The sequence below is a fragment of the Falco cherrug genome, chromosome 2, assembly GCF_023634085.1.
Source record: "Falco cherrug isolate bFalChe1 chromosome 2, bFalChe1.pri, whole genome shotgun sequence".
In the NCBI taxonomy this organism is placed as follows: domain Eukaryota; kingdom Metazoa; phylum Chordata; class Aves; order Falconiformes; family Falconidae; genus Falco; species Falco cherrug.
Genome location: NC_073698.1, coordinates 74,031,769 through 74,057,283, shown reverse-complemented (window position 1 = coordinate 74,057,283; position 25,515 = coordinate 74,031,769). Strand labels below are relative to the sequence as shown.

At 38.6% G+C, this 25,515-nt stretch overlaps 1 protein-coding gene across 6 annotated transcripts in view; it reads left to right on the top strand.

The window, feature by feature from the left end:
- The window catches only part of LOC106631141 (interleukin-5 receptor subunit alpha-like), a 45,995-nt gene extending 20,734 nt beyond the window's left edge, over positions 1-25,261 (top strand). For 2 of the 6 annotated variants that reach the window (XM_055702212.1, XM_027804500.2), the window contains exons 2-12: positions 4,345-4,427; positions 7,241-7,427; positions 7,786-7,940; positions 8,083-8,230; positions 8,807-8,915; positions 9,002-9,189; positions 12,458-12,594; positions 16,774-16,918; positions 20,855-20,942; positions 22,493-22,583; positions 24,966-25,261. In XM_055702212.1, the coding sequence (XP_055558187.1) occupies positions 7,325-7,427; positions 7,786-7,940; positions 8,083-8,230; positions 8,807-8,915; positions 9,002-9,189; positions 12,458-12,594; positions 16,774-16,918; positions 20,855-20,942; positions 22,493-22,583; positions 24,966-25,076 (1,275 nt within the window). In that variant the 5' untranslated portion in view covers positions 4,345-4,427; positions 7,241-7,324 and the 3' untranslated portion in view covers positions 25,077-25,261. Of the gene's footprint in view, positions 1-4,158; positions 4,428-7,240; positions 7,428-7,785; positions 7,941-8,082; positions 8,231-8,806; positions 8,916-9,001; positions 9,190-12,457; positions 12,595-16,773; positions 16,919-19,554; positions 19,629-20,854; positions 20,943-22,492; positions 22,584-23,440; positions 23,894-24,965 lie in introns of those variants that run through there. The other 4 variants (XM_055702214.1, XR_008730920.1, XM_055702213.1 and 1 more) reach the window with 4 other exon arrangements.
- Positions 25,262-25,515: the final 254 nt, after the last annotated feature.

Sequence of the window (25,515 nt, the reverse complement as noted above, 5' to 3'; positions counted from 1 at the left end):
TTGAAAAAATCAGATGGAGGATGTAGAAGGCAGCACTTTACGATATCTTTGGAAATCTAAATAGGAAACAGTCTTTTAATAACCATTTGTGAATCAACAGAAGCTTTGCCAGTTCCAGTCCTAGGTCTTAATGGTGGAAGAATGCAAATTAAGACTTGAAGTTTAAAGATGTTACAAGGATTTTTGAGCACCTGAAATTTCTTCTGCGTACCAACTGGGAAGGAAAATAGAATGAAGCATTCTGAAGGGCATTTGTAAATGAATTGTATAGAGGAAGCATGGAGAGAAATTAACAGTGCTTCATTAAAGAAATTGAATGAAAAAATGTCTTTTATTTAGAGCCCATTTCTTTTTTCAATCTGCCTGGTTTAAAAGGTTTTATCTAAACAGGGGGAGCAGACACAGCCTTTGTAACAATTTTAGGGATCTGAAATTCAATTGTAATCAACAGAGATCTAATCAAAGCAGTTTACAGTGTGATTTATCAGATTTATTGTATGGGTCTATCTGAAGGTGACATGAGTCTCTTCCTTCATTCTTTCAAGCCTTAGTCTCTTAGACTGCTTGTCATCACAATTGCGATTCATCACTGATCTGACCATCACCCCAGAAGGAATTTGTGTGTATAACGAGGTACTAGCTCCTGATCCGTGTTCTGAATTTTTCTATGTAGTTCACAAAGTTTAAAATGGAAATTTCAGAATTGTAACAATTCCTAGCTATCTCAGCTATTTCTGGTGTGATTTGGAAATTTTGTATCATACCTCTCTGCCTCAGTACCTCACTCAGAAAAGATTAGGGGTCTGGTTTCCCCCCCCCCTTTCCCTCCCATTTCTCTCCCCCCTTAAAAGTGGTGCATATCCTAAGGCAGGTGTTAAATGGGTCTGTTTAGTCTAATGGATTTGTAATTACAATACTATCAGCAATACCTTTATAATTCAAACCTTTTACTGATTCCTCCTGATTAGCTGAGAAGGAGCATGCCTATACAGCACTGCACTCCTTTACAGGGCTCTTTCCCACCCTAATACAAAGCCAGCATACCCCACAGTGTACCCCAGACCTCCACACCGCTGTCTCATAAATCTCGCATGTAGAATTTGACTGTAATTGATATTAACCTTTACAGATGTGAAAAAGCAGAGAAACTAGAACAGAAGCATTGTATCTGAAGTTTACTTTCACTGTCAACAGATGGCAATTTGCTGTAGCTGATAATTTTTGGATAGCAGAGAGACATCTTCTCCAAGAAATTGCTTTCTCTGGCAAGCCTTGTATTGATGATATATGTACATATGCATTTATCTAGTTTGAAAAGTGTTACAAAAGTAATCCACAACTAAAGAAACTTTACATTTTGAGACTGCAGATACAGAGTAGAAGGCCACATGGACAGCTGCCATCCCTATTATGTGAAACTGAAACATGAAAACAGCTTCCAAACAGGATTAAGAGACCCAAATGGTGGTAATTTAGTCACTGCAGTAAAAAACTGTGATGTCAAAATTCCCATTTGCTAACTAACTCATATAAATTTCAGGACACTCCCTTTACCTTGCTGATTTCCTTCAAGCTTGCTTCACTACCCTTTTGCAATGAAACACTTCATTTTCAACAGCCCAAATCTCTGAAATTTCATTTTCATATCAGTGCAAAGCAAACGAAGAGATTTTCCACTCTTCCTCTCTTGATGCAAACTGAGGTGGAACTAAAGAGCACCCCAAATGCCCCCAGCACATGATTACAAACAGTAGTCATGCTAACACAACAAACCAGACTTCGAGGAAATCTGAGAAGGGAAACCCCGTGTCCTTTAATCACAGGCATGGGACTTCGCTGGAACTAGCTCAACACAGGGTTCAGATGACTACAAAAGAAATGGCTGCTAAGTACTAAGAGCACTGGCTTTACAGATTGTTAGCAGTCATTACTTTCTACAGGCAGATAATGCCGGGCAAAGTACTGCATAGTGCATTATCCTTATGGATATTTTTAATTATATGACATGCATTTTTGATCCATATATGGTTCCAATGCACCACTTTAATGAACTGTAACTATTATTGAATCCAGTGTGAGAGTCTATAAGGATGGAAGAAAGTATTGATACCTACCATTCTAGCTTTTCTTGGTAAATTAACTGTCTGTGGGGAAAATAAGTAAATAAGTAAATAAATAAATCTTTGAGGTGTAGCTTTCTTCCTTTTTATCCTTCATTATTTAAAATTCTAAGAAAACTCTAGAAAACATACCACGAGGTAATGAATGGCTTTTCTCTGAAGTCAGCAATGGTACGTTTTATGCTATTGGTATCAGAAAACAGGAAGAAACAATTGCTGTCATCAATTCAATGTAGAAACTACACACAATGTAGAAACAGATAAAATTTACATTTTTTGCTAATAAGCAGGAGACACTATAGGGAAATAAGTTTTCTATATTTTAAAAAATAAGTACTAAGCTTGTGGTCAGGTTTAATACTGTTAACACTGGATTTGAAATTCTAAGCCACACTCTTCTCATTTAAATACAACATACTTCTAAATATAGTCAAAGTTTTCAGGAAGCACTTACCTCCCTTTATTTAGTTCATTGTTATAAAAGTAGTTTTTTTGTACATCCTCACCTTCAACTCATGTATGTTAAACTCTAGAACAAGGGAACAATTGGATTCAAGGCATTAGAAGTAAAGCTGTTGCTTTGGCCTTTTATTGTGTAATTGCATTATCTAATGTTAACAATAAAATAACATATGGACCTAAATACATTCATTTCTAATCTAAAGCCAAGATTAAATTATTGAATCTATGTATAAGGGAAACCTGGATATAAAACAGTCACAGTAATCACATGCAAAAAATATGTTATTAAAAAAAAGAAACACATGGTATACACCCAAGACACAATGCAACAGTTTTTAAGGCTTTACTAGTAGGAAGTTGAAATGTTCCATCGGGCTTTTGTATTTCTTTGGTTGGGGTCTTTTTCTGTTTGTTTGGATATTTTTAAACATGTATTTTTAACATACATACTGAAAGAATAAAAATATTTCCATACTTCACTGTAACGAGGTCTGCCTGGGGTGAGGATGAAGATCTTTAGGTCTCTACCACTTCACTTAAGCCATCAGAGCAAGGGGGGTGCATGGGATCCTTCCTTTGTCAGCATTTCTCTGCTGCGTGCCAGGTAGCTAAGGATGGGGAAAAGCAAAGCAGAAGAAACAGTTTCTATGCTCTGGAAGGGATCGCACCAGTTATTAAATGAAAGAAAATGTATTCCTTGATCTCTTCAGACTTTTGTAGCAGTGCTTGTGAAATAAGACTTTTGAAAAATAGGTTGTCCAAATTTGGCAATTTTTTAAAGGGCAGTAAAAAATGTGTTCTTGATACCTTAGGTTCATTTTTGCACCTAAACCTGTGGTCAGATTCTTAGTGAATAAACTTTTTAATGTGAACAAAGAGGCATATCTGTTCCAAACCATATTCCCAGAAAAAAACCAAACAGTTATTTCCATTATTCCCTCTCTAAACTCAGCTTAAGGTAGAAAGCTGGAATGGAAAATATCAGTTAATATGAATAAAGTGGCAAGTTGATTTCAAACCTACTTATTATCAAGGTAGTCACATCTCCCAGAATACCACTCATAACATGCTGCTATGGCTTGCAATTGCCTGTGTAGTAACTGCAAACTAAGCTCACTTACAAAGTAAACCAGGTAAAAGTAGGACAATTTCAGAAGCTAGGCTGGCAAAGCTTCAGATATGAAGAGTAAACAAGACAGTCATACCTGTTCAAAATGTAAGCTTGATTTGTTTGGTTTTTTTCCTCTGTTAGTTCTGTGACTTTTCGTTACCTGTTTAGTTTGTATTTGTTTTGTTTTGTTTTTAATTTGGTGTGCAATGAAAAATGTTTATTAGCCACTGAAGAACCAGGAGAAAAATGGCAATAAGGGTATGATCTTTTGGGGATTTTAGTTTCATAACCAACACTTGCACTGTGTGATTGAATTTCTTCTATAATCTGACTTTTTCTTAAAAAGTAAAAGCTCTTTACAACATGTAAAAAGTTTTGAAAACTTACTCTTCCATATGCAGAGAAAATAAAAAAAAAAAAAAAGAGAAAAACCAGTAACAGATCTGACCACTGAGTTAGTCATCCAGAGGTGTGCCGCTTTCATGGTGTTTTGAAGAATTTGCGTAAAGTTCCAGCTAATGTTTGTTTATTCAGAGGGGTGCTTCAGTCCCATGATGGGAAGCAGCGCTGGGAATGGGCTTTTCTGAGGGGGTGGGTCCTGCAAAAAGGGAAGTCTTTTGAATCAATTTTTCATTACCGTCCTAAATCAAGACATTCTCCAGTGCTGATCCATCCTGCTTCTCAGCCCGAATGATGCATAGGTTATCCAGGATTTAACAAGCATTGAAATGAAGGTAAGTTTGGAAAAAATAATGTAGATGGTACTGCTGTTTTGACTCTTCAGCTACCCAGTCCTTTAAAATTTATTTTACCTATATGGTTTATTTTGTCATTCCTTAATACATTTCTGCATTGTTTACTATCAAATATGGGGGCTTTGAAAAACATGCATCAACAGCCTTAAAGCATAAGTTTTAGGTAATCTTAATCAGACAAACAGTCCTAGTGATTCCTCTTAGATAAGACTGTGCGTTAGAGCCAGGAATGAAAGATTTCATTGCTTAATTATTGAATTTACCCTCTAAATAAGGCCGAAAGTATTTCTCAGAGCACTTGAAAATGTCTTTTTGACAATTTTATTATTTTTTTCAAAGAAAATATTAAAAAAGACTGTTTCTTAAAAAGTTAACTTTTGTATAATCAGCCCCACGAACTTTCAAAAAATTACTTTATTCAAACACATGGACAGTGAACAGATCTATACTACAGGAAGCTTTCAGGTCCTCTGGATTTTTAAAATTAAATGGTTCATATTCCCTGCAATACAAGTAACAGCTCTTAATTTTCTTGAAGATTGGTTTTGCTACTTTCATTTTATTTGCCCTGACTGTCTACTTCCCAAATTCACCAGGTGGGTTTCGCACAAGCCGTTACGATCTCTGCAGCTGCAGTGGTGTATGGGCTGGCAGCTCCCCTTACGTTACCTCCCCTTTCTCTCACATCAGCGACCCACCATTTTAAACCAGACACGGCTGGGCAGCAACCAACAGGCATGGTGTAGTTGAAGCTCAGCGATGAAAGCAAGGGGATAAATGAAAGACAAAAAAGATATAAAATATGAATGTAGTACTGTTTTAAATATTAAGAATATTCTCCTAGTTTTTTTAAAAAAGTATTTTTTTCACAGTGCACTGTTTGGAAGGTAATATTATTTTTTTCTTTACAGTTATTTTTTAGTTTATTTAAATTTCTATCCCATTAGATTAACTGGACTGTCTCTATGTGTATTTGGCTAGTGTGCATTTCTCCAGAGACTAAAGGGTCAGAGAGGCATTTAAAAAAAAAAAAAATTGTCAGGCGGCAAATTTTATTTTGCACTCCTGACTGAATTTCAGCACCATATGCTAACATAAAGCTTTTTGTAGCATAGGATTAGAAACACACAGTCATGTCTGCATATGTCTGAGAAGAGACGCTCTGTTTTTCTGCCCATCTAAGCTGGCATAAATAGAAATACATATTCTTTGACAAGTTGTGAATCTAAGGACCTTTCCTTTTCTTGTTTCATGTCCCCTTTTGACTTGTGTTTTCCACAAAAGTTAATTTTACTATTAGCGCCAAATATTTTAACTTAGTGTTTTCCATCTTCATTTTTCCTTTTCTGCTAATCTAAATAAAGTACATACATATTGCTAGATCTAATTTTGATTGCTTCATCTCATGGGAATGGATGAACCCCTTAAAACTGCTACATGTTGAATTATAAACCCTTGAAAGCTCTTTGTTTTCATTTTATATTTTCTCTGACTTTTTCTCTTGCCACACACCATACTATTCCAGGGGCATAGTTAAAGGCAAAGCTCACCCCTTTCCTCTCCTAGCAATTAGAATTGGCTTCTTTCCCAGGCACACCAAGCAGGAGAATTCTCTCACTCATTTTGTTGGCTGTGTGCGTGTTGTGGCACACATACTAAAGCTTCTGCGGTTGCTGCTACAGCTGAGATCGAAACCAGAACAAATGAGGTGGGGAAATTGCTGCCTTAAAGCATTTTGTTATGATTTTTCATAACACTTCATACACAATGACAACATTCATTAAATGACCTCTTGTTCACTGCATTGTGCCAAAACAGCATTATAAATGAATCTATACGTATATGTATTTGTATATGTATATGGGTTGTTTTTTTCCAGGTAACCTCATTGCAGATTTTTTGGATGTGCTGAACATTCACACATTTCCCTTTGACTAACAAGCAGTACTGGTCATGTAATGTATTGTGAACATTTTGATATGGCTCCAGATGTCCTTTTGCTGATCCCTGGATAACATACATAGAGTGTGTGTGAGCATTTAGTATTGAAAGCAATCAGAGCCAAGATAAATCAGCTTGTTTGTAAGTGAAAGACCCCAAACACAGAGGAGTATTAACTCTGTGGAGGACTTGGAAGGTCTCAGAAGTTGTTTTACATTAAAGCAACCTTAGAATGAATACTTAGCCACCACAGAAACAGCAATTATGTCTTTCTAAAACCAACTTTCATGTGTGGAATGTATTTGCTCACTGTATCCTGAATTTAGCAAACACCTGGTATACTCTTGCTGATACTAGCTTTTCTGAATGGCAAAATTAATCTCTCCTCAGATAGTTATGGTTCATATTCTCCTAAAGCAGATACCTAAACCAGGTAACATGAATCACAACCTAGAAGAGGCACTTTCTCTGCTGACACTAGAAGCTAGATACCTCATAGAGATACACTGTCAGTTTTCTACCTAAACAAAGTTATATCAGGCAGCTCCTACCCAAACCGTGTGTTTCCAGTGTCAGTTGTGTCATTTCTGTGGTCTTGCATTCAGTATCAGTAGTGTCATATCTGGTCTTGCCTTGCAATCTAAGCAGTACTGCCATTCAAACCCAGCTCAGTATGGCACACATTCTTTTCAGCCCTGGCACCCAGTTAAAGTGTGGGCTTCAATACAAACATCCTGGGAACAGAAGGTACTGCTGAACAAGACCAGTTTAACATTTGTCATTTCATATTTACTTCTTATACTTTGGACACCATTTAAGCAGTTAAGTGACTGTTTCATATTATTTCACAGGTGCAAAATGAAAACTGCTTTTTGAACATAACTTGGAACTAAAGGGTCTCAGTTTCCGCAGACCTGTGGCCCAAAGCATTTGCTATGGCACGTGTTAGAGTCATTCCTGTCATGCTGATATTAAGTTTTTTCCAGTGTAAGACACTGTTTTCCACCAGCCTGGCAAGTGGACAACGAGATGTAGTGGGTAAGTAATGTATAATTACTTACAGTTCATACAATAGCCATTCCAGATGTCTAATCTGAACTTCTTTTCAAGGCACTTTCTACAACCCATAGAGAGAATCAGACACCTGTGCTAGGACAGGTATCCAAGACAGGTAAAAGTAAGTGTATCACCTAACATTTTGAGGGGCGCACGTAGGTAAACATGAATCTCACTGCTGAAGTCAGCCATACTCAACAGAGCTCAGAAACCCCCTGCTCAATGTAAGAACAGAGCTCCTGGGAGAGCTAGTGGGTATGCAAGTATTGCTAAGAGCCAAATGCTTTGTGTACACAGCGGTGGGTCCCTCTTTCACTATGTAATATAATTTTAATTGCAGATGCACTTGTGTTACATAACATTCTAGGGATTACCAAGCACGAGTCAAGAGTCATTCTGTGCTGGAATAATAACCTGACAAAAGAAGAAACTGAGAAGTATACTGTGAAGTATATTTTGAGTTATAAATTCTTCAATACCACTCATGAAAGGAAAGTAAGTCGCTCAATGGTTACACATACAGATTTAATGTCAAGTGAAATCATGTTGTACTTCATTCAGTAGATGAATTTGCATTATTTCCCTTTCAATACTTAGTAACATCTACATTCATGCAATTCCTGCTTCCTCCTCTTAGGAAAGACTGCAGGAGAAGAAAAAGATAATACGTCTTGAGTTACATTCTGGTTTTCATGCTAAAGTTAAAACACAGCTTTTTGCAAAAGACACAGAAGATATAATTAAGGAGAGTGGCTGGACAGAGTTTACTTACAAGGCACCTCCAGGTCAGCTATTTCCTACATGTTGTTAAGGCATACAAGCGTTTATGATAACGTTCTGTCTTACTTGGAGACATAATTTCTAAAAGCTCATTATTATCATGTGCTACATTTTGGTATGGATTTGTTAAGGTGACGACACATAACACCTTGGAATACTGCAAGATTATTTCATTTATTAGACATGTCCGGATTCAGGAAACTCCAGCTCTGCTTAGCAAGATGTCAGAACAACCCATCCACTCTCTCTGTTTTCCCTAGTAGGCCATGTCTCTTGAAGATTGCCTTCTATATCACCTAGTTTCAGGAAATCTTAAAAACCCAGAGCTTTTCAGCTACTACTCTGGATATTTTTTTTTTCTTTGGGTGGGTTAGTAAGGCTTTTGGCAGCAGTAGCAGATGTGCTTCTCTGCTGTCACTGTCCAAAAAGCCCAAAGACACATTTGTTCTCACATACTACTTATTCATGCTTCTAGGAATAAGGCTATATAACACATTTGTTAAAGCAACAGTCATGTTGTTATTAGAAAATCCATGTCAAATAAACAACACTCTTCCTTTTTTCCCCTTCCTTTGTTGCAGTATATATTCAGAATCTTTCATGCATCATATATAACATTTCTTTTTTCAATTGCACCTGGCATATTAAAACAGAAGCTCCTGAAGACATCCAAATGTTTTGTTCATTAAGGTAAGGATCTTGTGCAAAATGAGTATGAAGCCATGCTTTTGTACCTAGAGTCCTTGATTTACAAAACTCATATTTCCTTCTCACAGACACGTAGGAAAAGATTTTGAATGCCAGCAATATATACAAAATGCAAGGAAGAAAAATATTGGATGCCTTATGAAAGAAATATCTTTTCAACCATCAAGAAAAATCAATTTAAACTTAACTGTAAGAGATCTGAGAAACAGTTCAGGAGGAGTGTCTTACTACAAAGCTTTTACACCTCAGACAATAGGTAAGTATTGTCTATAATTACCCATTACGAAACGGTTATTTCATTGGTCTGGAAAGCAAAGAAAGGAAAGAGGGAAGTGTGACAATGTCAGAATATTAAGCCTAAAATGTATTAGGGCTCAAAGGTTTTTATTTTTTCCTCTGATGCAGTCTCATTGCTGATCAACAATTAGCATTTTAAAAAATTGCTAGGGTAGTGTGAAAAAAACGCAATTTGAAAAGCATTATGACCTTCTTTTCTCCAGTTTTTCTCTTTCCTATCATGTTTTTTAGTGCTGAAGCAAATGCAATTAAAGAAAGGAACACAAATAGACACAAATCTAATCCATAACTGAATTTAAGAATATGAATGTTCTCAAACATTAGTAACATTTCTATTTATTTATTATGCCATTTTTCAGTTTAAAATATTTTGACAGTTATTTTTAATTACCAGCAGTTTTGAATGATTATATAAAATTATTTTTCTTTACTTCCCTGGCACATTTGAATTAATCTCATGGGTAAGGAATTCACTCGAGTTTCAGCACAGACTGCAGATTCAAATATCTTTTAAATTATGAACATGTTGATCATGTTCCAGACCTGTGACGCAGGAATCAGTCATAACTCAAGGGACAGAGAAAACCTAATTCATAACTATCAACATTTATTCTGAGTTGGTTCTCATTTATTCTGTTCTTATACATTAGAATGATTTGCTTTACCTAAAAATTTACACTGCAGTCAGAGCCAGCTATAAGCAAGATGTTCTGTTTTAGCAAAAAAACCCTACTTTCAAAAAAAATCAGATTTTCCTGAAAAAAAAAAAAACCCAAACAAAAAAACTGGGTGGTGGTGGAACCAATCTGCAGGAAGACTGTGTTAGGTGTTTTCATATCTGACTGGGAAGATGTTCACTTCCATACTGGCTGCCTGGGTCTGATCCCACCTGCAGACTACAGCTCAGAGAGCTGCCACGTCACATCCAGTCCTAGATCAGGCGATCCACACAGCAACACAAGCTTTCAGGTGACATTCAGAGGTGATACCTGAACTGCTCTAATTTGCCTGACAACCTCCTGAGGGCTCACCTAGACCCACCTTAGCAGTTTCATACCTTCTTCCACCCCTCTGCTACTCCTGGGGTAGCCTTCCCGGGGAGCCGAAGGCTGGGTGGGCAGGAGCAGGCAGGTTGGTAAGTAGGAGGGAGGAGGCAGCTGTCCCTTCCCTGCTTCTCTCTCCATCCACTCCATCTCCTTCCCCCTGCTCAAAGTGGCCACCACCTCCTCTTTGCAGAGGCCAGACTGCCAGCCTTTCCTCCCTGCCCTTCTTCGCCCTTAGCCATCTTTAGCTGCCATCAGGGGTGCATGCCAGCCACAGCTGGTTCAGCCAGCAGCTTCCCCTCCTGTCTCAGTGCCAGGCACGAACCATCTTACCTTGCCTTCCCTCTCCAGCCCACTGCCAAGCTTTGGTAGGGCACAGCAAAATCTGAGCATGCCTGCAGGGGATGTATTTCACATTGCAAGTAGTGTGGTTACTCTCACAAGGCTCCAGCATGGCAAGCCAGGGCTGTCTGCTCCCTCCTGAGAAGGTACCCTTCAGGTCACACACATGAAAAATGGTCATTTGTATCTGAGCTCCCCTTCTTAAATGGGAAAGCCTTCAGCTAGGTATAGCCCTAGCCTTTGCACAGTCCTGGAGGCCCGCTGTCCTGCTGTGAGTTACCAGCCCCTGCAGTCCAAGCTTCCCTCCAGTAACATCACAGGTGGTCTGACAAAACAGGACTCGTGCATGTCCTGGCTTCAGAGCAGGGGGGCTGAAGAAATGTCCAGATGACACAAAAGCCCAAAAGGTAAATATTCCCTACTCTTGGTATACACTCTGAAGGGAGAGATGCTCTGAGAATAGTATTTCAGTGACTACAAAAAAAATCCAAAACCCTTACTGCTTACTCACCTCACCTTGCGTGGCTCACGGTGTGTCTCTACCCTCAAAGGCAGGTGTTAGTCACTGCCAACAGCTTTGGCGATGGGCAGAAGTGAACAGTTTCACAAGTCTGAGGTAGCCCTAATCATATTCTTTTTCTGACTTTATGGGACCATTGCTCAAAGAGAGGAGACTTCTCCAAGAGAGGAAGGAAAAAGAAAAGCCAAAAAGTAAACCCCAGTGTGACATACACACCTGCAGAGAGACACAGGGTCATGCAGCTGCAGCTGCTAGAGGAATCACAACAGCTTCATGGACTTGCAATGCTGCCACTCACCCTCTCTGTCTCTTCTGTTTTTTCTCTCCAACACCATGTTGCAGCCATGTCAGCCCCAGGTGCTGCTGACCCTGATCACAGAGAAATCTCCTGAGCACATCTTTCTTCCTTTGTAGCATGTGCTTGCCTGCTCATTTAGGGGAGAAACAGATTTCTGAAGCATCTGTAGCAAACTTCATATATTGAATATAAACCTGCCAGGAGCTGGCACCCCTTCAGCAACCCCTCAGTGAGAGATAAAATTCCACTTTTTTCAAAGTTCTATTACCAGGCTTATAGGTGTCATAGCACTCTCCATACTAGCCAACTGCAACAAAGTCTTTTACCATCTCATACCATCGTAAAGTCTTTTACCATCTCATACCATCGTACGCTTCACACCAGTCCCTCTGCTGTCTTTTCCCAGTCTCTCCTCATACCAGAGGACATTCTCTCTCTTCTCCCTGCTTCTTCCTCCCCTCTCTTTCTCGGCTGCTCTCTCTTCATTAGCTGCCCAACCACTTAGCAGGAACCAGCCACAGCTGCACCTTATCTACATCAGCCAACCCACCGCCCCTGAAGCCAGCCCACAGCTGTATATTATCAATGCTAATTAACCCAGCTTCATTCCTCTACATATGGGCAGACTTGGGATACCCTACAAGGCACATATCCTACATGGCAGGGAGCCTGTAGCAACTTAGAGGTTTCCTCAACACCCAAACAGACTCTGGAGAGTCAACTCAAAGGACCTGCCCCTCCTGCTCACTCTTGCTACCTTCCCTAGAAAGATACATGGGGATAAAAACAGACTTTTTTTTTTTTTTTTTTTTTTTTTTTTAAGACAGCAATGGATGCCACTCAGTGAACAGCACTTTCAAAGAAAGTGTGTTACTCACTGTATGATTTCTTTGGGTGTGATAAGCTTCAAAAGAGTCAGCTGTGTATTTTAAGGACTAATGCACTGTGTTTGTTTTGCATCAGCATAAATATGAGAAAGATCATGAGGTACAAAAGGTGTTTCTGTACTTTTTTTTTTTTTCAGAGAAACTGAACCCGCCTATCAATGTCTCAGTTTCCCTTGAAAACAGAAGTATTAAAATTCACTGGAAACCCCCACCTACTATTGGTTCTGCAAGTAGCAAGTGCTTTTTGTATCAAGTGAAAATAACAGATCGTAAGGTAATCACGTTTTTGGTAATACACTTAAGCTGTATAACACAACTTCCATAAAAAACTAGGCATCCCTTAAATTTAACAGAATTAAAGCTCAAACATATTTTAAAGAAATCCCAAGGTCTTTTATGAATAATCCAACTTTTCCCATCTTATAAAAAATGGAAAATCAACATGTTTTATGAAGTCTTTCAGAGTCATGCTTGCATTGAAGTGGATCGGTTGTTTTTTTTCTTGTCATCTTGAATTTGAAGTGTACATTAGTATCACATAGATTATTGACTTTTTGTTATAGGAAAAGGAGTATTGATAAAAAGAAAAGTTTAGCAGCTACTTTGATAATGTTTTTAAGAAAAAAACCCCACACGTTATTGTGGTTATTTGTACATACATCACTAAGAGAATCACCCCTGTAGTTTGCATGCATAATATATATTTAAAAATCTTTCATGGTGTATCAGCAGCTTCTCTTAGCCTTACCAGCAAGAAATAGAAAAGTGTTGTAGTTTAGGTTATGCAGTACAGTAACTAAATACCACCTGGCATTGTGGCATTTTAAAATTACCTGGAAATAAAAGCTGAAAAGTTTTCATGCAGATTCTTATTTGAACTCCCAAAGAGCAGTAAGCCAAGCACTGAATTCAAAATATGCTAAGTATGAAATTCAGATGTGTATTGGAATGTGAGTTTTCTGAATCTTTGGTATTTTCATTCAAGCTGTCTTTGAAGCTGTGTTTTTGTCTAACTAAATCTGAGCTAACACACACCTCAGTCAGTGCACAGTATTTTAAAAATAAAAGGCTTATCTAAGCTGGTTGCAAACATTTAAAAGACAATTAAACCCCAAAAGAACATATAACTAGATTGATATGTATCCAGTCTTTGTTAGACACAGTAAAGAAAAGTGCAATGAGGTAGACATGTTATTAATCACCTGAAATTTTCTTCATAAATTAAAGCAGGGTTTATTAATTCAGACACAGTGCTAATCCTGCTAGGCAGCTTCCAGAACAGGCTGGCTCTTCCCACGTTCCCTTGTTACATCATGTGGAAAAGGAGCTCAGGTCTGTATAAGTACTGGCCAAAGCTTCCCAGTCCTCTCTGGTTTTTTTCCAGCAGACAGACAGGTAGCCTTTTTCTAGACCACCTCTGCCAATAATTATCATTCCCTAAAGCATTTCCAAGTCTAATACTTCAAAGCCCCTGCTAGAGACATGCAGGAGCCTGTGCCTGTCCATTCACAAAGCTCCTAATTACTAAAGGCAGTGAGCAGACGGAGCAAGGGAGGTTCATGCTGGATCCTTCGCATCCTGTTCAACAATGCTGGAGCCGTTCGGATCACTTCCTGCCCATGCACACACGTTTCCTTCCTGATGCAAGACTCAGAGCAAGGCAGGTGGAAACGGAGAGGGCCAGGAATAAGGAAGGGGTCCCCTCCCACTGCATCGCTGGGCTGTGCCCAAGGTGAACAGGGCGTCCTACAATCCACAGTGTTCATATGGCAACTACAGCCTCTGTTTCTAGCTTCCTAATACCTTCCACTCTCTGGAAAGAAATGTCAAATACATAAAATAGTACAGCATCCTCACTTAAAGGGAATAAACCTCTTTTATTTTCCTTGTCTTATAAGGCTGCTACTCTGCTTTGTGTGCATCTGCAGGACATAAATGTAGGAGAGGAAAGCAAAGAAAAATCATTGGGGCACAGAAGTGAGTAAACACCTACAGCAGTGGAAAAACATGTTTGTTTGGTTTTTTTCCCACAGATGGAATGGTTTGGGAAGGCAGGAGAGAGGCAGCTGCAGCAACAACAAAAATGGTGTACAAGGCACCAGCTAAATAAGGAGAGTTTTAAGGTAGATTTGAGGAGAATCAGCATCAAAGCCAGTAATGATTAAAATGGTACTTACCTAGCCAAGAAGCACAAAATGGGGGATGGGAGTGTGTATGAGCGGCAACAAGGAAGAAAACTGCAGCAGTATTATGGGAGACACAGAAGGGAGAATAACAGTGCAAGCTGACATTCTGTTTCCTGATCAAAGCAAGGTCTTAATCACTGTCACAGACACTTAATGAGTTGAAGTATTAGCATATCGGTAAGCAGGCTTGTAGATAGTTGTTGAAGAACAAGTAAGAGTGTAATGATTAAAATATACAAGTCTATATTTGTTTATTCTGAGTACCCGAAGAGATGAATTACTGAATATTTACTCACACAAATAATAATGCTGTGATCCAGGTTGATAAAGCTTAAAAATAGGCAGTTAAGTCTGCAGGTGACTGGAATCTGGGAAGGGTTGCCAAGTACCGTGGGAAACGAGTTTAGAATGTTGGGTAAGTTTGAAATCAACAAGCCAAAATTCAGTAGTAAGGAAAATCCTATGATTGCACAGTATAAGTCAAATGTGCAAACACAAAATAAGGAATTAACATTTAGGCAGCAATGCAGAAGAAAATAGGTCTGTGGATTACACTGAATCATAAACTGAGTCAATCACTCCATGTTCTTCTATAAAGGTCAAATATTATTCGAGTATGTTTGACAGGCACATCACATGTAAGATGTAGGCTGTGACTAATTCATCCTTCCGGCTGCTGAATTTCATCTAAGTTTCAAATTGTGCTTTGGCCACTACTGCAAAATATAAATATGCTGGAAAAATGTTCAGAGAACACTGAGAGTTGTCAAAAAGAGCGTAAGCTTTGAAAACGTACTGTAGGAGTGGAAAACTGAGGGACATGGTCTGGAGGAAAGGAACGTAACTTGTATTAACAATCTTCTGGTAGGTAAAAAAGCATAGGGATTCAACTTGTGCATAGGATAAAAAGTGACTGGCTAGACTGAAAGCAATGTAGGGTAACAGTTAGGAAAGGTGTCCTAATTCCAAGGAAAGCCTAGCACAGGAAAAGGTCTCTGAGACTGCTTGGGAATGGCTATGTATAGAGTTACCAACAACAGATTAGACATCCTCCACGAATGCTTTGGGTAGATGACTGAAAGTTGCTGCACACCATGTCTGCCAGAACGTCACCTACATAATCTTATAAGGAATCTTTCAGTTCTGAACTTCAGAAATTTCCTATGATGACATAAGCTTATTATTCGTCCCTTAGGAAGAAATTTTCAGGTGCAGCGCTTGGTTAGAACTTAACCCATGTATTCGTTTGCAGTTTGCTTTAGAAAGACCAAGGACTTTCCCCCATTTTTACTTACTTTTGAAAACCTTATCATGTGAATTTGTAAGCCTATTTTTAGCACCCAACCTGGAAAGTTCTTCAAGAATGTGAATGAAGAAAAATAAATGGCATGGTACACAGGGTTAAATCCACATCACAGCAGTCAGCATGAGGAGAGCAGATCACCTTTTTTGAAAGTTGGCCTTATAGTACTGCCTCGCTGTGCTTTCCTAACACCAAAGAGGCAAAGATTCTGGGCTCCTCTGTGTCTGAGATGCATCCTTTCTACTTTGCAACTTCCTAACATTTTTAATCTTATAAGCAGGAGTTTCCTCTCCTGCTTTCTTTTTTGTTTCTTTTTAAATTCTTAGCACTGCACTGCTGTTTAATGCTTACTGAAATTCTTTACGTTGTTTTCCTGTTTTGCTAATTCCCATTATTTCCTTAGCATTTAAAGAGGTTGCATTCAGTTCTCAAAAGTGGTGAGTGATTTAGAGATCGCTCTGTTTTAAACTCTGGCACTCTTTGTGTGCGCTTGATCTTCTAAAGTGATGCGCTTGGTATGTTTCAAGATAACCACAAAAACAGTGGGCATCCCTCCACACCAGCTAGATGAAAAATGCCAGATTTTATTCTACCAGACAAGCAAGTATAGCATGCTACCCACACCAAAACCTTGAAACCTGCAGTTTCGTAGTAACTGTGCTAGTCCTACACTGGGTGTGATAAGAAATGAAAGCAGAATCAGTGTTTTCTAATTCTTACTGTCCTACTACAGCTGATACCTCCTGCCATCTTATCAGTTCCAGGCTGTCCTTCATTTTCAGTTCTGAGCTTTAACACATGCCAGGTAACAGTCAGATTGTGTCTGGGCATAACCACTTGTTCTAAAAATCATTTCCTACTAGATTAGAGATGTAAATAATAGTGTTTGACATCCCTAGATTTATATCTGTTTGAACTGCAATATGAAATCACCTAAAATAACCCCTTAAACCTATCTTGATAGATTGTAGATGTCACTTCAGAGAAGTATAAGTATCCTTTTCATAAGTCAGCAAACAAATGTGCAGCACAAGTGAGGGTGAAGAAAGAGATATGCATGAGAAACAAGATTTGGAGTGAATGGAGTGAACCCGTGTTTATTCATGATGGTAAGTTATCGTGTATTTGCTTTTAATAATGCTTATTGTTAGATATTTTATTACCTTTCAATTCATTTTCGTCATTATTGCATCTATTTTCTCCTTGCTGTATTATTGTACCTCACAGTACCTGGAAGTCCATGGCACGCACCAGGCTCACCACAGCTCTAGGTGCTGGAGGGAAAGGCAGTCCTTACTCTAACGAGTTGTACTCCCTTGCTCCTAAGGCAGCCCACCACAGGGCTGTTCTCCTGAGGTAAATTACATCTGGCTTTTGCCAGCCTTTAGAAAACAATAACAGTCAGCAGCTGAAAAACTCACGACACCCCTCTGACTGCTTTGGACAGCCCAAGCATAAAAGCATAAATGCTTTCAACTGGAGTTAGTAAGCCAAGAAATCCACGAAAGTCATATCATTAATCAAATCACATAGTCCTTAAGGACCAAATCTACCATTTCTTTTACTACATCAGGGGAATAATTTCTTATCTAACAGAGGTAGGAAATGGTTTAGCTGTCATTTGAACATACATGATCTGGTACCTACAGCTCACTTCAGAACAAATTAAACAAGAGCCTTGTAATACTTTCCCTTCACCTCCTATAACTAGATTTTAACATTCATGTGCTAACAAGGGAAACTTGTGCTTTCCATGATGAGAAAAATGCCTCCACGTGCAGCAGCTTCCTGATGTCAGGTTAGGTGAAGGGGGATGAGGTAGTATAATGGAGTGACGCTATATTATAGAGAGAAACTGGTGCATAGACTTGTCTCTGTACGTTGAAATGTAAAAAAAAAAATAAATACAATACTATTGGTAGTAAACCAAAACAATGTAAATATCTTTATTTAACGGAACAGACTGTGTCTTTTGGAATATATCTTTTTGATCTGCTGAGCTTTGATCATATTTATTTATACGAAGACACAGGAAATTCAAGGCCAGACATTATTATTTTTGCAATGGATTGAATTCAGTTGTTGGGTTTATAGGATGTTGGCTGCCTACTTTATCAGATGCCTCACCACATCCCACTGTTCTGCTGGCATCTCTCAGCTGTCACCTTGGTTGGCCCAGATCCATTCATTTAATTTCAAAAGCATTTCACTTGTGAAATGTTTGGAGAAAGAAACCTAGCTGCTGCACACGTTCACCGTGGTGACAGAGGGAACATGCTTCAGGTCATCAGAGACTTGAACTGCCCTTTGGAGATGCTTCTCTCTTCTCACTGAAGACAAAGAGCACCTAGGACAGTAACATGCCCAGCAGAGGAGTCTGCCTGGTGTCAGGCCAGACACATCTGTTGTTTGGGCAGTGGAGGGAGGGGAAATTGGAAGGGCTTTTCCTGGTGGAGGAATGTAGGTTTACTCACTCCCAGCCAGCCTCACACCAGCAGAAGATAGTGGAGTGGAACAGTCACCCATCCTGGTCCCAGCCTACCAAACCTTGCTCTTAGCAGCTGCGACTCTCCCTCAACTGTTTAATTACAGAATGTTTCCTCTGCTTCAGAAAAGTTTACAGTGGACAAGACTGCCATTGCCTGTAAGCTCTAATACCTGCACGTGTTCAGTGCAGCATGGTGATTTACCCCTGGGCGTACTGCACACATACACAAGTCCATGTGATGCAAAAATTGCCCTTCTTCCTTCCTGCAGTCAGAAAGGGTTGGTGGCTTTTATAAAATGAATCTATGAGTACATTACCTCAAGAGGTCACATGCTCAGGTAAACTTTAAAAATCTCCTTTGATGCTTAGAGAAAATTTTCTGGCACTTTTTTTTTTGTAGTCCATTGAAATTATTTTTGTCTGCTTCTAATTGGGAACATGTATAAGTGGACATTATGAGGTACATTTTAATACTGCATAGACTAAAAAACCCTCTGGTATTAGTAGTATCATTCATGGTGACTCCATGAAAGTCACGTACTTAATTTCAGAAACACTGTGAATTGAAGGAATTGAATCTTTCTGTGGAGTAACCTGAAAGGAAAAACATCCATTTGGTATTTTTGTTTTGGCAAATGTCAATTTTTCTGCTGGAAGTCTTGAAGGAACATGCAATGACCTGCTTTTTGTTTGCTTCTACATGGTATTCCAATGTTTCCTTTAGGAAATGTACTACATTTCTATATGAATGCATTTTAAGAGATGTTTCAGCATCCATTTAAAAAAGCTGAAACATCAAAATGAAATAACATAATTCAAAACATAACTAAAATATTTGTTCTGAAATGTTCCTTTGACATGAAAAGAGTTTGTTGATTTTCTCATGGGAAACATATTAATTCTCCATTGGAATTAGCATATGACCTTGAAAAAAAAAGCAATTTAAAATGAACTGCACTGTTTAGTATAGAAACTTTCTGCTAGAAAAGAAATGTTTAATCAGCTTTATTCATAAATAGAAACTTGAAATAATTGGTGTCATTTTTAGAGCTGCTGAGCATTCATAGATCACTTTGAAGTTAATAGTAATTCAGAAGTGTTCTGTGTTTTTGCAAACCAAGCCACTAGTTTTGTTTTCAAACTGCTGTTATCTGTGACTAAGTTTAAGCGTTTGCATCTGAAAAAAAACCCACCATAAAATGGTCTGTCTAAAAGGATATATGTGCTTCTTTTCCTTCCTCCTTTCCAAAATGCAAGAAGTAAGAAATCAAAAGAAGCAAACCTCTCTGTGGTTCGGCTGATGCAAAGACCACTGCTTCCTCTTCTCCCGGGTGTGTACGTGATACAGAGTTAGCAGAATGATGCAGAACAATTACCTCAAACAAAAGAATTTCTACAACACAATCCAGACACAATATTGTTCAGAATATGTTTTCTGAGCCTTTGCCTCAAAAGACAAGAAGGGGAAAACTCCCTTTTCATCTTGAAGTGAATAAAGAATAGTTTTGTAGTTTAGCAGAATATAAGGCATATTCTTATACACAGTTCTGCCCAGAAGTTTGTGAGGTTTTTTCAGGCTTTCATATGAAATTTGTGGAAATTCATAATGTCCTCAGTTTAAACTGCAGATGGGTTCAAACTAGGAACTTTTGTTCAACTCTTTTGGTCTTTGAATTTGGTCTAGATTGATCCTAAACCCACTGTTTAACTGGCCTTGGACTATTAACATTTTAAGAGCTGTTCCTGCCTGTTTTTCTTCAAAGTACTTCAAAGCCATGCACACTACTTGTGGTTCCAAAGCTAGGTATTAAACAAAAGATAAAACTTGTCAGAAGTATCTGAGTTAGCCAAAGACATTGGTAGTTTGGTATTTCAGGTATTTTGGAGGAGGGAATGCAAGGTACACAGCAGTAGTATTTGTTGAACGGTATAAATACGTATTGCTGGCATTTCTTTAGGACTACGCCTAGCAGGGTAAAAAAATGGTAAATATAATGAAAACCAAATGTTGCTTCTCGAGGCAGAGGGAATATTTTGACAAAAAGCTTTTGTTTTCATTTTACCTCAAACCAGTTACAGCTGTGAAGGGGTGAGGAAGTAGCCGTGGGGGCCTCATGGTGTGTGGAGATGGGAGGTGGCAACACCAGGAATCCAGAAACAGCTGGGGCAGCAGCAGGAGCGTCAATAGCAGATGGGCAGAGGGTTTGATATCCAGAAGAGTCAAGGTTGGATGGAAGCATCCAGTGGCAGGATGGGCCATGCCCAGTATATGAGAGCCAAAAGCTGGGGAAAAGAGGGAACGGAGTCTACTGGAACAGACAAAGCAACAGGAAGTGCTGTATTAAGGCAGCAGCAAAACTGAGGGCTAAAATGAGGAGGAAGGAACAGTGCTGATGTCAGAAGCCCCTGTTTCCCCTAAAGAAGCTCCAGAAAACGCTTATTTAAATTTGTGGCAGTTCAGGAATAGTGCAATACTTATGAGTCAATATATAATTCATCCATTTATGAGCTATCTTTTCCCACATTATTAACATTACCTTTCCCTCTTCTTTTTAAGAAAACACGGTGGACGTCATGGTGCTAAGCCTCACATTGTTTTGTGTCCTGATTTTCCTTGGAGGTTTGCTGATATGTGCATGTAGAAGGTAGTGTATGTTTCTGGAAAGTAGTATACATTTCTGGCAGAATAGAAGTCAGGGTGAGGGTAAAGAAACCATAAAATTGAGTAAAGTCAAACACAGATCTCAGATAAATCATGTTTACAAGAAGCAGTTAATTGTGCATTTCTGAGTATTGTTCTAACAAAGGAGTGCTGTAGGTTAAGACCTAGTGTAAGATACTAAACCCTATCTATCACTGTCATCTCACAGCTCCCATCACAGTACCTGGAGCTCCAGTCCCACACTCTAATTTATGTCACTATAAATGACATATTTTCATCTTACTCTGACTGCTGCCTCTCTACTACCTTCAGTGTGACTTTACCCCATGCTTTTGCAGGCTCTGCATTCAGGGCTACCAAGGTTAATCATGCCAAAGATGAACTGCATTTGCCATGTTGCCCAATTTCATTTCATAATTCATGGGTATTACTGAAAGCAGTCTTTTACTCTAAGATGGATTATTTGCAAGAAATAAGTAAGTAAAAAAGGAAATTCAGGCAGATGGAGGGAATTTGTTGCCCTGAACTATTAGTACTATTAATAAAGGAAAGTAACAGTGGTGGTCCTACACCCACGAACAATTAATGCAGCCAGCTGCATCCATGCCACTACTTTTCTGCTTGGCTACATAGCTTTCCTATTGACATGGCAGAGAAGGTTTGCTTCAGCTGCAAAACGAACTTGTTCAAGACAGGATGATAACTCAAGATGTCTAGATATTTCGAAGGTGCAGTATGTAAATAGAACTTCTGCTAAAAGTAAATCGATTATTTAATTCATGATTAAATATTGTTCCTGAGTATGATAAAATAAGTTATCATGAGCTCTATCTTTCAGTAAACAAATACTCAAGGAATGATAGATATGAAAGAGCTAATATAAAAAACCAGAATACAAAATTTCCCCTGGGAAAACAAAACATGTAATTGAAAGCCATCTGCATCTAAACATAAAACAATATTCTGGACAAATAATGAGGAGTGACTCTGGCCTCAAGAGAGCCATTCAGCTGGTATATCTTTTCAGTGGAAATTTTACACAGTACTCAAAACTAACAGATAATCCTTTGTGATGAAACAAAATGTTTTTATGGTTCTGTGCAGACACCACTCACTCTCAAACCTGAATTCTGTTAGACCTCAGCAAATGAGTTAAAAGATGTTTCCAGTGCTATGCCTGCTCCCTGCCATCTGGTGTTTCTTTGATTATCAGACTTTATATGTAGTATTTTCAATTATGAAAGGCACATATAGGAGTCATTTTTTTATCTGTAGGCACACTAGTGTGCCACAGACTCTCACTTTGCTTGGAAATTACATCTGTGCATAGCCATACGGTACTTTTAAATCTCTAGCAGGCTAAAAGCCAGTCAGGCTGAAGAAGAGCTGAGAAAAATGTCTGCATTGAAACAAAAAAGGGTAGAATGGCTTCAGAAATGGTAGATGACTCTAACTGGCATATCTGTTACAAAGTGTTTTTGACTGATCTGTTCCTGTAGACATTTAATAGTTGTATGTATCACTGTCTTGTAGGTATAGATGCCTGGAAGTTATAACCATGCCTGTTCCACATCCTTCAGATAATATCAAAACTTGGTTAGCTGCAGATGAGACTCACCACCAGGTAGCACGACTGCCTTTTTTCTCTCACTACACTGATATGTATGATATTACTTGCAATCAAAATGGTACAACATTACATTTGGAGCAGCAGGCCATTTTTAAGAAAAACTAGGAAAAAGGTATGCACAATGTTTGTAGTGAAACCAGAAGAGAACAGAAAGCTTGTGGAGGACAATGATGTCAGTAGACAGGATGCGAAAATCCTCAGGGGAGTATAAATCCTGGTGTGTCTCAGTTGTTTAAGAATATCCACACTCAATAAGCCAACATTTTAAGGAGCAATCACCCTGATTCTCTGCAGAACAGTCAGTTGTGAGATATTATATGTATAAGCATGTGGGCAGGTTATCAAAGGGAAAGTTTTTGTGGAGATCTGCAAGTCATTGTCTATGTTCTAGTAAATATGCACATTCTTTTAGCAAATAAGAGGAGGCTCCACAATGCATGTAACATAACCTGCCCCAACAGTGCACCTGCTGTGGGATAAAACTGTGTACAGAGGTGTTTACTTTGGAAGAGGTGATGTGCTGTCAGTTCAGATGCTAGCTTCTCTCACGGCAGATTCCAAGTCTTTAGTCAACTGAGCAAAACAGAAAAGAAATAATTGCAATATTTAGCTATCATTAATCAATCTCCTTGGCTGGCATATTCAATGCTTCTTATTGCCATCTGTCATTGTGTGAGTTAGAGGTAAAAATGCTCTGGTCAGGTAGTGGTCTAGCTCCCTATAACTCATGAGAAGATGCACAGTGATCTGTGCTTCAGGAGGCATGGTCAAATTGCCTCTCACCTGGTTCCTCTGCAACACATGATGAGAAGGTAAGGTGCAGGTGTGCCCAAACTGTGGTTTTATTTCAGGGGGAACACCACTGAAATATAAAACTTTAATGAAGATTTTCTCCATCCTATGTACTCAAAATATTTTTTCAGAAATCCTCTGCAGCATTTCTATTAATTTTACTCTATCCTACTTTATTATTGTACTTATACTGCAATATCAAAATGTCTTCTAGTAGTGCATTCAGCAATGTGACCAACAACTGCCAGTGTAAGCTGTTATGTCATCTTCTCTCCCAGGGGAAAAATGTATGCCTTCAAATATTGTGTTTTGGGTTTTGTATAAATATACTTACATGACTGCAGACTCTGTCAGCAACCATGGACCATCTCAATCCATGAATCACAATTTGAATTGTGAGGCAAGAGGCATGGGTTGTTTTGTTTTGCTCCATTTTACTTTCTCAGAGACAAATTTATGGAAAAACTGATGTGCATATGCTATATAAACACATTAAAAATGACAAGATTGAAGTGTTTTGAATTTGCACCTGGAGTTCATTCCACAAGCCTTGGGCTGGCTCCCAAGAGCGGTCTGTGTTCCTCTTCTTCTTTACAGTCATCTTCCCAGAAAACAAACACTTAAAAGCTCCAGAATGGGACTGAAGACAAGTCTGTTATTCTCAAGATTCAAAGTAATTTCTGTGACGCTATTGGCCAAAATAATTTGACTGAATTTGACCCAAAAGGTGCCAAATTTACTACCTTTTCTGTGCAAAAATCCTTTGGTGCCTTTTTCATCCATAATGGTGCACAAATTATCTACTAATACCCCTTATGGTCATCATATATGGACTGGCAGAATGTGAAGATAAAATCATCACCATCAAACTTATATTCTGTGTCTCCTTCCATCCTAGAACTGTATACACAGCTCTTTAGAGGTCTTTGTATTCAATAATAAATAAAAAATCACAGCAATCAATGAGCACCACAAAAATATATTTAATATCACTAACAGAGGCAGAAGAGATTTCTGTCGTCAAACAGTTACAAACACTTAATACAACTTTGACAGGAAGACCTCAGCATAGCTGTGTAATTACTGTCTAGGTGATTACAAGTGGCTGAGGTGACTGTTGATGGCACTTCTAGGAAAGATAAATTGAATAAAACATGTGGAACATATCAGTATCTCAAATACTGCTGACACCTGAAATAGCAAAGACTTTGGCTTTGGACATACTGTAAAACTGAAGAAGACCATGGAGAATGGTGCTGAGATAATCTGTTTTATCCAACAAATAAATATAACCCCTGAAAGACAGACTGTGACTTTGAAACAAACTTTAAGTACATGGTCATATCAACCTGGAGGGTGACAAGCAATGAAATTAGGGCTCAGAACAACTAAGCAAATTTGCCTGTACACAACTTTTAGGTTGAGAGATTAACTCATATGATCTCTGTATTCCAGTTCATGACAGAATAAGTAATCTGTACCAATCCCAGATACACAAAAAAGGCAGCATGCTTGTAACAATATTAAGAATTTGTAATACCATTGAAAGCAGATGTTGCTCATAATGTAATTTTTATCCAACAGAAACAAATGTCAATGCAAATGGAGATGAACTCAGAGGTAACTATGGGCATACCAGATGAGAATGTTCAGCAACAGAAATGTTTGAAGGAATCTGGATTAGAAGACCTGTAGGGACTATACGCTGTTTTTATCTGCATGCAAGTTACCTTTCTGTGAGTTGAACAATGTTCTGACAGATTTCAGAAGAGATGATACTGGAGTTTGTTTGAGCTCAGTAATGTGAAGCATTATGCAACTGCTTATCTGACATTATGCAACTCTTAAAATGAGCTTTGGATCACAAAGACAAAGCAGTATCTTGTAGTTTGTCTCTATTACTGATCTTCAGCCCAGTAAAATTACAGCATCTCGGACAGTATATATGGTCCACTTGGGTTAAAATGGAGTTAGTTAGTGTTTCATAATGCTGCAACAGCTTCCAAGTACTGTCTGGTAGATCAATGCCTTTGAAGAATCTCACATTAGCTATTCAACATCTGATGAAAGTGGCCATGAGAAATAGTGGAAGTAATGAATGTTTCTGGAAATAGCAGCAGAAGCTTACAAATTT